Source organism: Hylaeus anthracinus, unplaced genomic scaffold, assembly GCF_026225885.1.
Source record: "Hylaeus anthracinus isolate JK02 unplaced genomic scaffold, UHH_iyHylAnth1.0_haploid 11981, whole genome shotgun sequence".
In the NCBI taxonomy this organism is placed as follows: domain Eukaryota; kingdom Metazoa; phylum Arthropoda; class Insecta; order Hymenoptera; family Colletidae; genus Hylaeus; species Hylaeus anthracinus.
In genome coordinates, this window is record NW_026534329.1 from 6231761 (window position 1) to 6245178 (window position 13418).

General features: G+C 35.4%; 1 protein-coding gene across 2 annotated transcripts in view; it reads right to left on the reverse strand.

Annotated features, from left to right (window-relative positions):
• Positions 1–13418, reverse strand: part of LOC128885613 (voltage-dependent T-type calcium channel subunit alpha-1G) — a 98022-nt gene that overhangs the window by 32650 nt on the left and 51954 nt on the right. For both annotated transcript variants that reach the window (XM_054139715.1, XM_054139714.1), the window contains 10 exons: positions 12641–12816; positions 12284–12376; positions 11770–11948; positions 8705–8877; positions 6691–7094; positions 5825–6043; positions 3962–4091; positions 3028–3332; positions 2153–2304; positions 1009–1212 (listed from right to left, as the gene is read on the reverse strand). In XM_054139715.1, the coding sequence (XP_053995690.1) occupies positions 1009–1212; positions 2153–2304; positions 3028–3332; positions 3962–4091; positions 5825–6043; positions 6691–7094; positions 8705–8877; positions 11770–11948; positions 12284–12376; positions 12641–12816 (2035 nt within the window). The remainder of the gene's footprint in view (positions 1–1008; positions 1213–2152; positions 2305–3027; positions 3333–3961; positions 4092–5824; positions 6044–6690; positions 7095–8704; positions 8878–11769; positions 11949–12283; positions 12377–12640; positions 12817–13418) is intronic.

Here is a 13418-nt window from a genome sequence, read left to right on the forward strand (position 1 = left end):
AGTAAACGGAAGACATAGTCACCTAGTGCACTTCGTGTTCGAAGGGCAAGTGATACATAATATACAAGCTCCAGCTCCTGGAGAAGCTTGGAAGCGGACAAAAAGCTCCAAGACTTAAATGTCAACGAGACCAACGCAATTACCACCAATTCAAACACTATGAAATTCGAGACTTTCCTAGGCGTTCATAGTTGATACTAATCGTAACTTTCGTGTTTCATGGATGAAATCATCGTTAGCGTTGCAGTTGGGTTCTTCAGGGGTCAAAAGATACATTGATAACGACTTGACATCTTATAGAATAGGTCGTTGCAAGGTACCTGTGATTATGACACGGTTAATTGACTGTTCACGGTTCACTGGTCATCTGCAAAAGTTGCTATGATTGTTTCGACTGAATAATCAGGAAACTGGGAGGAGCACTTTTCGGATGGTGTTTAATTTCTGCTTCAATTTCAACTTTTCCTTTAATCACAACTTCCTTCATTTCACAAACTCCTACTATTTTCCAGGAAAGTACCCTTTGTATTCTACTTTTAACTATAGTAGGTCTGGCTCTCCTACTTTATCTATAATATCTCTATAGCCATTTCACCCCTGAATAATCTAGCTGCAACGAAACGTCCATCCTCGAAGGACACGACTTACACCCTCAACTAATTCAGACTAGTATCAATTAATTCAACGGCTACGTGTCAGCTGCGACACCGAACAAAGAACGACCACGTCTCGTTGGCACTTAACGTTTGCATCGAAATTGTCTCTCCGCAATATCCATCGATAATCCAACGACTCCAATCCGCTTTGGCGATCATGCAAACGTTAGGCTGATGAGGTGATTTATCCGATACGGGCCCGTGAACGCGAAAACGCGCGTCTATCCGCGTTTACACGACGCCTGGATCCACGACGCGATCCTGGAACGTGCACCTCCGACTACGAGAACCGACAATGCGACAACAACCGCGCTAAAATTCCGTCATCGAAGTAAACGGGTAAACGACTTACCTGAATATAAAGATGAAAAGTACTAAAAGGGAAAAGAATACGGCAACGTTATCCATTGTTCGCAGCATCACGAACAGCTGACGTCGAAGGTTTGGAAGGAAACGCACCAGCTTCAGGATCCTCAGCAGTCGGAACGTCCTTAAAACGCTCAGCCCGGAACTACCGCTCCTCTCCTCGACGAAGGCTTGACAGATCTCCACCACGCTGGGAATTTAAAGAAATATTGTACTTACAAGGGAAGTTCGGCAATTGATACGCGCCGAAAAAATTTGAATTTTTGCAGAAAGAACATTCATTTGAAATTTTGTTTGTCATTCATTTGAAATTTTGTTTGTCATTCATTTCACCACCACTTAATCTTACTTTATGACGCGAAATATTGGATAAAATGACTCTACGAAATTGTTTCACTTTCATTTTAATTGAATTCCACGCTATTGAATCAGCCCCCAGTAATCCCTGTATAGAAAGTTTCATACAAATCGTTCGAAAGGAACTCATTAATATCCAAGACAAACTATGTAAAGGTGATTGTTGTCAACAACAGGAAATAGTACGCTAGACACTGTGTTTACGATTTTTGTTACTTTACTACGTCATGCGCACGCATTTCCAGGAATTTTCTAGTAGGTCACTGAGTCAATCATTTATTCATACTAAAATCTGTTAAACAGGAAACTTTGAAGTGTCGTAACTCGGCGATTTCAACGAAATTCAAATTGAAGAGCGAAATTTCTACTATCGTATTAACAGTTATCATCATTCTTAGATATTCCTAAATAATAGTTTATTTACTGGTTCTAATGGTTCTCATTCCTCATTTGAAAAAAAATGTACTGTCATCAAAACACTAGAGTATTACTAAAAATATTATTAAAGGATAAAAATATAGAGTTTGAGATGTTGGAGATGATTCTACAGTAAAGAAAAATTGTTCATTAACATAAATTTATCAAGTTCACGACACTTTCACGACCTGATTCGACAGTACAGTACTTTAGTAGAAATAATTTACGATTTCTCGATTACAAAAGTCAAATCGTTTTTCACTCTGATGTGTCACTCTGATTCACTCTGTCATTCTGATACATATTTGTAAATGTAGTGCTATTTAGATATAAAAGAAATAATTTTCTGGCCGTACCTGAGTACCACGACAACCCCGTCAAAAACATTGAATCCGTTGCTGATATAGCCGAATGGGCCCTCCGCTATTATCTTGAGTAACATTTCCACAGCGAAAACGGCCGAAAACACAATATTGCTTATTTCAACCACTATGGTTAATTGCTCGGGCTGTCGACCAACGAACAGAAAAAGAAAATAACACATTCGAATCGTGTATTTAAAAGAACGAAACGTCGATCTACTCCTAACAATAGTAAGCAAGATATACCGAGCAGTCCAGTAACTCTTAGCACCTTACTTATTTCCAAAGCTGTAATTGACAGAGAAAAACTTATCGATCGAAAGACACCTCTATTGTCTTCTTTTACAAAGTGCTATATTTTTGTCCGTACCATAAATCAATAATTCTAATTAAATTTTGTCTAATATTTACTTTGGACGAAAGTTACTCGTTTTTATTAAGTTACCCGATTATGAACTGTTGATGTATTCGTTTAGCAATGTCCGTCAGAAAATATTAAATAATAAAATAGTATTTCTTTCTAAAACAGCAGAAACGACTTTCATATTTCTAAAACGACACCTGTATACAGAAATACCATGCAAGTTTTGTCCCTCAAACTCCCCTGCAACTGCTACAGTTTCGGAAATACAATGGCTCTTGTCTAAGAGGCGCAGGCTCGAGTCCATGTATATCTCTAAGCTTTAGGCGCATACTATGCAAACTATTCTAGGCAAATAGTTTCGATACATGGTGAGAATAATCGCACGTTAGAGAGGCAATTTTCACGCCTCTTAGACAGGATTCACCGTGTATGGAGTGCTAACAGTTACCAGAACACCTTGTATAGAAAACATATCTTTCTAATGCACATGAATTGAAATACTGACCTGATTATGGTATTCTATGCCCATGCTCAAAGTATTGATCAAAATTGCCACTAAAATACCCTGTTGAAAGTATTTGTGCTCGACCAGTTTCTTGATCAACCGTCTTATACATCGTAGTGCGCTGACGCAGCAATATCCGCAACTTCTTAAAAACCTTTTCGCACGCGACGATTTCGCCCATTTGTCACCATCGTCTGGCCATTGATCAGTGCCGCCTTGTAGCTCGCAGCAACAGGAACAATTATCAATATCCGTAGCTAACCACTGTGTACGATCATCTGGAGTAACGTGTCGATCCCTTATCCCTAAAATAAATGCCTCAATATATATATACGCCCTTATCAATGAATATTTTTTGATTTCCAGTTTTTATTCATCCGTATTTAAAGTATAGAAGATTGTCTAATGCTGACAACGAATAATTAATTCGACGAATAATAATTCTTTTATTTTGATAAATTGGTATTCGTTTAATGCATGCAAATTGAAATATTAATACTGGAAAATTGTCTAAATTGAAGTGAAAATTAATGGATCCATTCTGAACAGTTTATGTATTCTATGTTGATCAAAGAATATATGTGTTCTGGGATTGAATAATCAAGTTTAACATGTGTTACTAGCGATAGTGAGTGGAAAAATAAATTTGTTAGAAAAGGTTGAAGCTGAAAAAAAAAACTGAAATGGGGAAGGTGTCGACGTTATAAAAATTCTAATTGCAGAAGGTTTTTTTATGGAATCTTTCACACAGATAGAGCATTAAAAAATACTATACAGTGTCTAAAACCCTAATCTATAATTTTCTTTCGAATCAGTTAATATTTATGTTCAAAGGTAAAAGTGGAAACTACCCTTATGGTGAAGTATCTGTTTAATGATGAATGTAAAATGAAGTTTCTTGATTTGTTCCATTGAAAGAGAAAGAAATTCATACCTTTCGTAAGCGACTTCAGAAAAGAGTCCAACGCCAGTTGGCCCGTTGGCAATGCGGCACTTAGGGCACCGCTTAGCGCCAGTAATTCCTGACAGGTCATAGCTTCGCTTCCACCCAATTCAGCTTGCATCTGCGGTGACACGTGCACGTGACAAGTTACTAATCTAGTGGACACGTGCGACGAAAAGCACGACTACAATAGATTCAAAATCAACTGGCCAAGGTCACTAACGAATCATTCCTACCAATTACCTACGAATATACCGAACATTGCATATCCAGTGGTTCATATTCGTTGATTCCTCACAAATTTTATTTGTGGAATAAATTGTATGAATGATGTAATCAATATAAGTTCCCAAACATTTTTTAAAAATTGTAAGTGATTATTTATAGTTTTCATTCGGATAAACTGAGCCACAATGAAATTTTCAAAACTATTTTTCAAAGTATGCTTTCTTAGTATATTAACAAATCAATATGAAAATAAAATGCCTTGCTAGAAATGAAATGCAAAGATTGTACATCAAGACATTTAAGAGAAGCTTAATAATTACAAATATTCGTTGCAACCCCATAAATTTGCATAATTTGAGAACCACTGAGCCAATTGATGCGCTTAAAGCTTCATAATCTTAATTTTCATTAAAAAAAAAAAGGAACTAATTCACAGAAAGATTTGAATTTACACAAGAAATTGTGTTCCATTACGATTTGCATCGCATTCGGACTCGTCTGTATTTATTATGCCAAAGGATACCGCAGAAATGTTCAAAGTGCTGGCTTGTCGAATAGGGAGGCGAACTAGAGCGACCTAAAAGTAAGAATCGTGACTGGCGCGATTCACAGTCGGGGAAGCGGTCTTGTGCGGCCAGTTGATTTTGTTCCAACTGTGCTATGTACTCAGCAACTTTGAAAAGTTCTATGAGGAAATGGTCTCAGCGGGTTGGAGCGAGGGGAGATGATGAAAAGACCGAGCTCCGAACGATTCGCACACATCGTACCGCATACCATAAAATTCGTATTGCAAAATCCTTGATGGATATACTTTTCTCGAGATAAATGATCGAATGAAAAATTCAAGGAGACACTTTGATTTTCTAACCACCTTCCCTTAGTCTTGTGTAGGTGATAAAAATGTTTGGATATCTCAAAAATACGAGTACAGAGTCTTTGGTTTATGGAACACTGTATTAAAAAGATAATTTATTTATTACTGACTCTTATCCTGAATTCGTAATCCATTAATTTTAGAGTATTTTATAAAAATGTAATTATAAATACTCTCTGCGTATTATCTGCAATTTATAATAACAAATAACTATATAATAAAATAAATAATTACTGACTTCTAAGGAGGGACTCCTACATTGGTTGCAATATTAAATTTCTAACTAAATTATCTCTGTACTATTCGAAAAGCAAACCGTCTACGTTCTTCCCGCCCATTAAATTCTTTTACTTTGTTTAAATATACAGTATTCCATAAAGACATCGATAAATCACTTTCTATCAAGTATCAGTCTTTAAACATTACATTAAAGAATTTGATGAATTAATGTTAACATTTGGATAAATAATAATTTCAATTGGCTATTTCAAGCTCGTATAAAAAAATCCACATGTAGATCATTTAATCCCCACCGACAGAATTTTTATTGAAATTCAAATAAAAATTACAATTCACTCGGCTTCGTTAGAAGCCAGTGAGGCAAATATTGTTACTCTTCATTTAAACTTTTATTTTCCCTAGTTCTAACATATCGTCAAAGAACTAAAAGGGAACCTGAGTCAAGGGGAACGGTTTATGGGGCAGGAGCGCGTTTTCAAACTCGCTGGTCTATACTTAGCAGTAGAATGTACCTGCATATGGTCAGCCAGCGGACTCGACCAGACATTACCGTCACCGGTCTGTGTCATTTTCTCGCTCGAACACACGTTGCGCTCACCAGGCGACACCGGAGTAGCCTGCAACGCGTTCCCAACGCTGTTGCTACCGTGCAGCAACACCACGTCGCTGAACATCACGCTGCTTCTTCTCCGATAATGCGTGCAAGGAGGACTTAAGAGCGCGTTGTTCGTCTGAAAATGAATATTGAAGGTTCGAGAATTGAAAGCCGAGCTGTTGGATAGGATATATCTGTTTCTTTTCGAAATAGCTCGAAAGATAGAAAAGTGTTTTTATGTAATTCTATTTAATAAATTACGTGAACTATAATCGTTATAGATAATTATAATCATGATACCAAATACTATATTATAATGATTACACAGGTTGTCCCAGAATTAGTGTGAGAACCAGAAATAAGGGGGTAGCTGAGACGATTCTGGACCACAATTTCCGGTTCTTACATTGATTCTGGGCCACTCTGTATATAATCGTATTTAATAAATGAATTACATCCCCTATGAATCCATAGTTTACAGCACACATACCATGTACTATAACAAATGTTCTTGTTCATTCCGCATGTCTAAATTTATTACAGACTCTGCACAAACGAACATAATAAATTTGGAAAGAATAAATTAGGAAGATATACGTTAACGTTGAAAATTATCCAAAAGTAAACAATCGGCTTGAAATATAACCATTTTAATAATTTCCTGCAGAGACAATCAGCACAAAAATCACTATAACTTACGAATAAAACCGCACAGAGCACGTGTTTCTATGAACTTTTCCCATTGTTAAGTACCACATGTTACCGAACACCGTACGCGTGTACCTGTATACTTGCTTCGGTCGCGTTGGAAAGGATGTTGTCGCTTCCGTTGCAAGACACGGAGGACGTTCGATGGAGAGCCAAACGGTGGCACACGTTCGACGACACGTCCGCTTCGGAAACTTCGGGGCTAGCACGCGGCGCGATCGCCAAGTTTCCATTGCTACCGTTATTGGCGATCGCGGTACCGAGAATCGTACCCTGGCTGGGCGGACTTGTCGCTGTAAAATCAGCAATCGAACCACCACCGCTGCCGATTCCCTGCTGCTGCTGGTGTTCCGCGTACTCGATGGCCGCCAGAAGCCGAGGACACCTTCCGTGATGGAGCCTTCTGTCTGCTAAGCGATCATCAAGATGAGAAGTGCAGGCTGTCCCAAAACTGTTCAGCGGAACTTTACCAGCATACTCTGATAATCATATAGATGGAAATCAAAGATGGTAAGGCAAAGATTGCTGATTCCTTTTCTAAGTAAGGAAAGAGGATTCTTTCGCCCATTATTGAAGGGTTGTTGTGTAGGAGGGGTGACTGAATGCTCACGGAATGCGAAGAGTGATCCTAGTCACTGTAAACCTAGTCACTGTAATGCTACACGGTGTAATCTCGATGTTGATGTCGTAGTTGATGTATGCAAATGTCTACAAGCACTCTCCAAGGTGTGGTATATTGTGAACGATTGGAGAGTTCTGAGGTGGATATGGGTGCTTGATTGTTGTTGACGGAAATGTTATTGTTGTCCCGAAATGAGGGAATTGAATTAAGTTAGGGAAGATGGACTTTATTTTGATATGCAAAGTAAGATGATTGTGGTAAAATGCACGCAGAGTAATTTAGCAAATATAATGTGGTGCCGGAATGATATTTACACGTTATCTGGTGAAAAAGACATTCTATTATTGATTTGTAATATCTATAAACACGTTTGGAACATTTCGAAAATTACCCTTTGTCCCGCTAGATCGCTGAAATATCACAGTGTGCGCAGGTATGTTTGGAGGTCGATCAGGAATGGCTTATATACTAATATTAGGCGGACAAAACACTTATGAGAAATGCGGTGTCCATCTAGTGGTGAGGACAGGATGTGCCATCACAATACAATAGAAAATACTATTGATATTCAGTGGGTTGTGTGGGTTAGGTGTAACATCTTCCATCCGCACAATTAGTAAAATACCTTGGTAAAGTTTGGTCAAATAGTTCTGGAGCACCCTTTATCACAGTTATTCCAAGATAAATACCGGCTGAGACAGTACCTAAACTATGGATTCTGGATAACAATAGTACGAGGGAACAAATTTTCAGCTTTAAACATAGAATTTGACACAGTAAAAATAATATTTCTATTTCGTTTCTTCAGCAGTAATTCCAAAGACAAATTAATCATTCCGTATAAAATTCTGTATCTCTTGTTAATATTTTATTACATTAATTCAATAAGGTATTCTACTGCTCGTGAATTATATGAATTATGTATGAATTAGTATAAATGGAGATAAAAAATTGTTAGTTTTTAACACACTATTCGATAAACTAAAATTAATATTTCTATTATGTTTGTTTGCAAGTCATTTTCAAAGCGAGCTTAGTCTTTTTTAAATAAAATGCTATATCCTTTATTAATATTTTATTACACTATATCAATAAGGTATTTTATTATCAGTAAATTAGGTAAAGTAGTACCTGCGTTAAATTTTCTGATTTTATCATAGAAATCAATGGAGCAGAGGTAATACTTTTATTTCCTCTTTGCGCAAGTAATTCAACCAAAGTCACCTTGATCTGTCTAAATGGAATCCTGTGTCCTTTATTAAGATTCTAGTAAAGTAATTCAACGAGGTATGCCACTGTCAGCGAACTATAGAAAATAGTACGAGATTACGTTGACTCTGCAATTATCGTGCAAGACCAGTAGTTTAGACTAGCAATTTCAGTTGGTACTTATTTTAGGATAACCAGTATCGTAACGAAAATACAGTACCAGAGGCTATTCCTATTTAGAGAGTATGAAACACTTACCTCCAGGTAATCTATTTGGACCAGAGACGGCTGTGCTTCCGCGGAACGGTTGACCGTGCTGTTGCTGTTCCCTGAGTAAATTCTGCTCACGTTTCTGCTGCTTTTTGTATAAATACACACGGTACCTCTTTATTAGCCTCCTCTTTCCTCTCCGCCACAGGTGTGCGATGTATCTGAAAACACGGGTATATGGAAATGAAGCGGTGAAAGACAATTTCAAGCGTTAGTCCTCACTTATAAAGTGGACGCTAAACAAAAGCCTCCTCGTTTTGGAGTTTAACATTGAATTTCATTAGGTCACGTAGGAGTATAACAAGTTCGTCCGAGGGGATCGTCTCGTTATAAGTCAAATGAGAATATTTATGAAAATCTAAGCGAAATGAAACGAGTAGAAGTTTAATTATTTTTCTGAATTAATTTGAATTTGTCACACGACGTGATATATGCGAACTTTTGTATGTTAAAAAAAGAGTTTATGAACACGATAATTTGTAATATATAGACGTCTCCGAAAGATGTTTAGTATTTTAATTTAAATAAAATTCAAATTGGTGCGATAATGTTGCTTGCTATCTCACTGCGAAATTTCATTGCACATATTTTTTCGCGACATTACTTAATTTCCATTTGAAATATAAAAATCATTTGCGTTTTATTGAAGCAAATAAAATTCCGAATCTTTTCTTGGAAAATGCCTTGAATTAAAATTATATAAATTTCTTAATAAAATTAATCAGAAAACTATATTAAGAGAATCTCATATCCTTAAGATTTCTAAAAGTATGTCTACCAACGGTGGCAAACGATGCAATTAGCAAATTTATATTCGCGAAATCGGGACTGGCGGGTCAACGAGAGCCAAAAATGAAAGTATATGTATCCGGCGGTACGAGGTTGCCAGGAGAGGGCAAAAATAAGCCGAAGAAAATCAATATCTTACTAAAATTATGTCGTCCCATTGACGGGGAATTGTACAATTTTAGATATCTTCCCTTTTATCTTTTCACTTTTGTCTGCTATGTTTAGCAACGATCATATCGATACAGCCTTTAACATGCGGTGGAATTTTCTATCAAAGGTGGTAGTCTTCGATCTTTCACACAAAATAAACCCACGCTAACTTTTCACAAATATTGAAACAATGTCTTTATTCGAATTCTAATTCATTTTCCATTTAATTTCTGTAATTAAAAGAAAAGTCAGCTATTTTCATTTGAAATATATATTTGTTTCTGTTGAGTAAATATAGTAAATTTATAGTTTCTATATAGTATCTATTTATTGTCTATACATACAGTTGATAGATGTGCTACATTAATCGGAAAGGAAACGAATGAAATAAGTTTAAATAAAACGGAAATTACGTCTCGAATTACAACGAGTTCGTAGATAAATTAAATTCGGTAGATTCAATGACAGTGATTAGCACAATGAATCAAGAGTTCGTATAGGTACTCAGAAGGGAAACAAATGAAATAAGTTTAAATAAAACGGAAATTACGTTTCGAATGAAACGTGTTCGTAGATAAATTAAATTCAGTAAATTCAATAACAGCGAAAAGTACAATTAATCAAGAGTTTTCTACGTGTGCACACTTCGACATTAACAAGGAACAATAGAATACCTAAAAAACGCTCGTTTATATTGAAATTAATATAAACAATCTCGTCTAAAAACAATCTATAAACATTCTAGTTCACTGTATTCGCTGAAATCTTTTTTATTGTCACATAAATAATGTAAATCAAGTAAATTGATTTGTGAAATATAATTATCTGCTGATTTGAATATCTCCTTCTTTTATTAATGAGCTTTACTATTCGCAACAGCATCGATTCATTTTGATACGAGCATTATACTTCTTCCCCTCGTTATTCCCAATTTATATCATCAATCTGTGTCAGTATCTTATATAATGCGGAAATGAGGTATTATGTATTGCGCAAGTAAAGTAGAAAAAAGAGAGAACTGTACTGTCGGAAAATGGTTTGTTAAAAAGTTATAGGGAAGATATTAAGGATAACAGAAACAATAAGAGGCTTTCATTGGCGAGAATGTCGGTATTTTTAAATGAAAAATGAAGCGAAGTTATGAGATTCTCTTCTATCCGTTTAAACTTTTTAATATGTTGACTGCCAAGTCGATTTCACGGAACTTTCCTCGGGCACCGTTCCAGCTTTTTGTCATAATTTATACTTTTAACCCAATCCCTTCATTTTGACCAATTTAACCAAATGTATACGCAAGGATCGCGATTTCGAACGCCCAGTGGATTTCTAGATGAAAATTTACATTTAACATTGCATTTTGTGATCTGTGTGATTGTGATATATGGTTCACCTTTCCAATTCAGTACCTAGTATCACTATATTATTTAAAATAGGCGCGCAATTATACTTTACAAAAATAAAACGAACATAAAATCATTTTTTTTTTAGATCAAATGCGTATTTGCTTATTCCCATGAAAACTATTATTTTCTATCCAGCAGTACCAAAGTGGCTATTATTAATACAAATTAAAATAAATAAGTCACATTTAATTGAATTAAATAATTTTAAATTTAAAGTACTCTTGTTGGACTACCATAAGAATATTCTAAACAGCGTTATTCAAATAAACACGATCGCAAACAAATAAAACTCAATACTTAGTGGTATACATACAATACATTTCATAAGTTTACTTCAATAAAAATTAAATTATAATTAATTTTACCTTATTTTTTAGATAATTGTCATTAAATTTCTCAATGTAATAAATTCGTTATGTCTGTGTACATATTTTTGTATATTGTGCACATTTGTGTAGATTTCTTTATATCGATCTAATAAATTCTTAATTCTAGTTCCATTAAATGTTTAAAATTAAAGAATAAATAAGACAAAATGTATAAAAATATCAAATATAGATATATAATGAATCCTGTATAAAAATCATGAGAGTTTTTATCTTGGAGGAGATATCGATCTGACCCAACGACGTTTAAGGATTACAGAACCTAAGCCGACGTCTCTTAGACAGGATTCATTGTACGTTAAGAATGAGACTAATTTGTACTCACTTGACAATTTCCGCGTAGCACGTGGTTGGTTCCGATGTATTCGTCGATGATGCAAGAGTCGATGTCGAGTGAAATCTAGCCCGCTCCAATCGCATTCGCTCCATCTCTCGTTTTTTCGTTTCTGAGAATTGAGTTGCTATGACAACTAAGCACAGATTGATCATGAAGAAAGAGCCGATCTGCAAATAAAATTTGTTTACATTTTAATAGCTCCTACTAACCTACATAAATATTCTTTCTCTTTGCAAACTTTGTAATTTATAATCTCGTCGGGGAATTTATCTTTAAACCCTTTGAAACCTTTAAAACCTTTAAATAATCTTTTAAAACCTTTAAAACCTTTAAATAATCTTTTAAAACCTTTCGTTTAAATTCGACTGTACCGCATGAATCTTATTTTGTCTCCTCATATTTTACGCTGTTTAATTATTTACTAATTTCATATTCAATAATTAATAGTAATTAAATTTGAAAGAAGTCGCATTTCAAGTAGTTGTAGTAATTGTAAACGTACCACAATTAATAGGACGAAGTATATCCAATCCCAAAAGGAATGAGCATCCTGCACGTAATACATTATGTCTGTCCATCCTTCGAGACTGATTACCTATGTTAACAATTATTAATTTTGTTAATAGATTAATCAGATTTTACGTACACCTCGTATATACTAAATTTTAATATGAATTTATCTTTGAGACAAAAAATTCTGTGATAAGTTGAACAATGTGTCTATAATTCAGTAAAAGAAAGTTCCTTTTTGCATACCGGCAATAATATCTGATAAATCTTTTAAAAGTTAGATATACATCTGGAAATTCAGCTAGCGTGAAGTTTCAATTTCTGAATGCGACAAAAGTAGGACACTCACAAGAAATATTGCGACCCAAGCAAGACCGATATTATCGAACGATATCGTTCCCTGGAAAGGATTGTTACCCTGACCCTTGCACTCCGTGTAATAGTAATTCCAATTAACGCAGGTCTCGTTGGTGATAAACGTTGAATTATTGTTCGGCAACGCAGTGTTGTTGCAAATCACGTTTCCTGAAAGCGAGAACACCTGAATAGCTCGATGTTGTCATTTTAGAAGGAAGTGCATTAGAAAATCGACTATAGAAATGTCGTTTAACAAGAAATATTAATTGTAGAAGAAGCTCGTCATCAAAAAAGGCAAGGTAAGTCCTTGTGATCTATTTTTAAAATCGTAGAAGTTGAAGAGAACTCAATTCTCCTATTTATTCCATATATAAACAGCTATGTAATCAACTACTGCATACTATTTGAATTTATTACTATACATTTTGATTTTTTCAAATAGAATGTCAAACTTTCTATTTTACCATTCGAAAGAGAAGCGAATTCACCTGCTATTTACTAAGATACGAAGAATCGTCGTTAAGGGTCGCGAAAGGTTGTTCGATAGGTGTCACATACATTTTATTGCTGCAAATAGTCAAGAGTTCCAGCATTTCTTAAAAACAATACTGCATCTAATGCATTCAATTCATTCATAATTTTAAGAAAATGAGCGCATCACTTATAGAACACCTTTTAGCGACACTTAACGACGATTCCCTCTATCTCGATGAATACTAGTTATAGACTACATGTACCCTAACACTTTTCCGCTCAGCATTCGATACCCT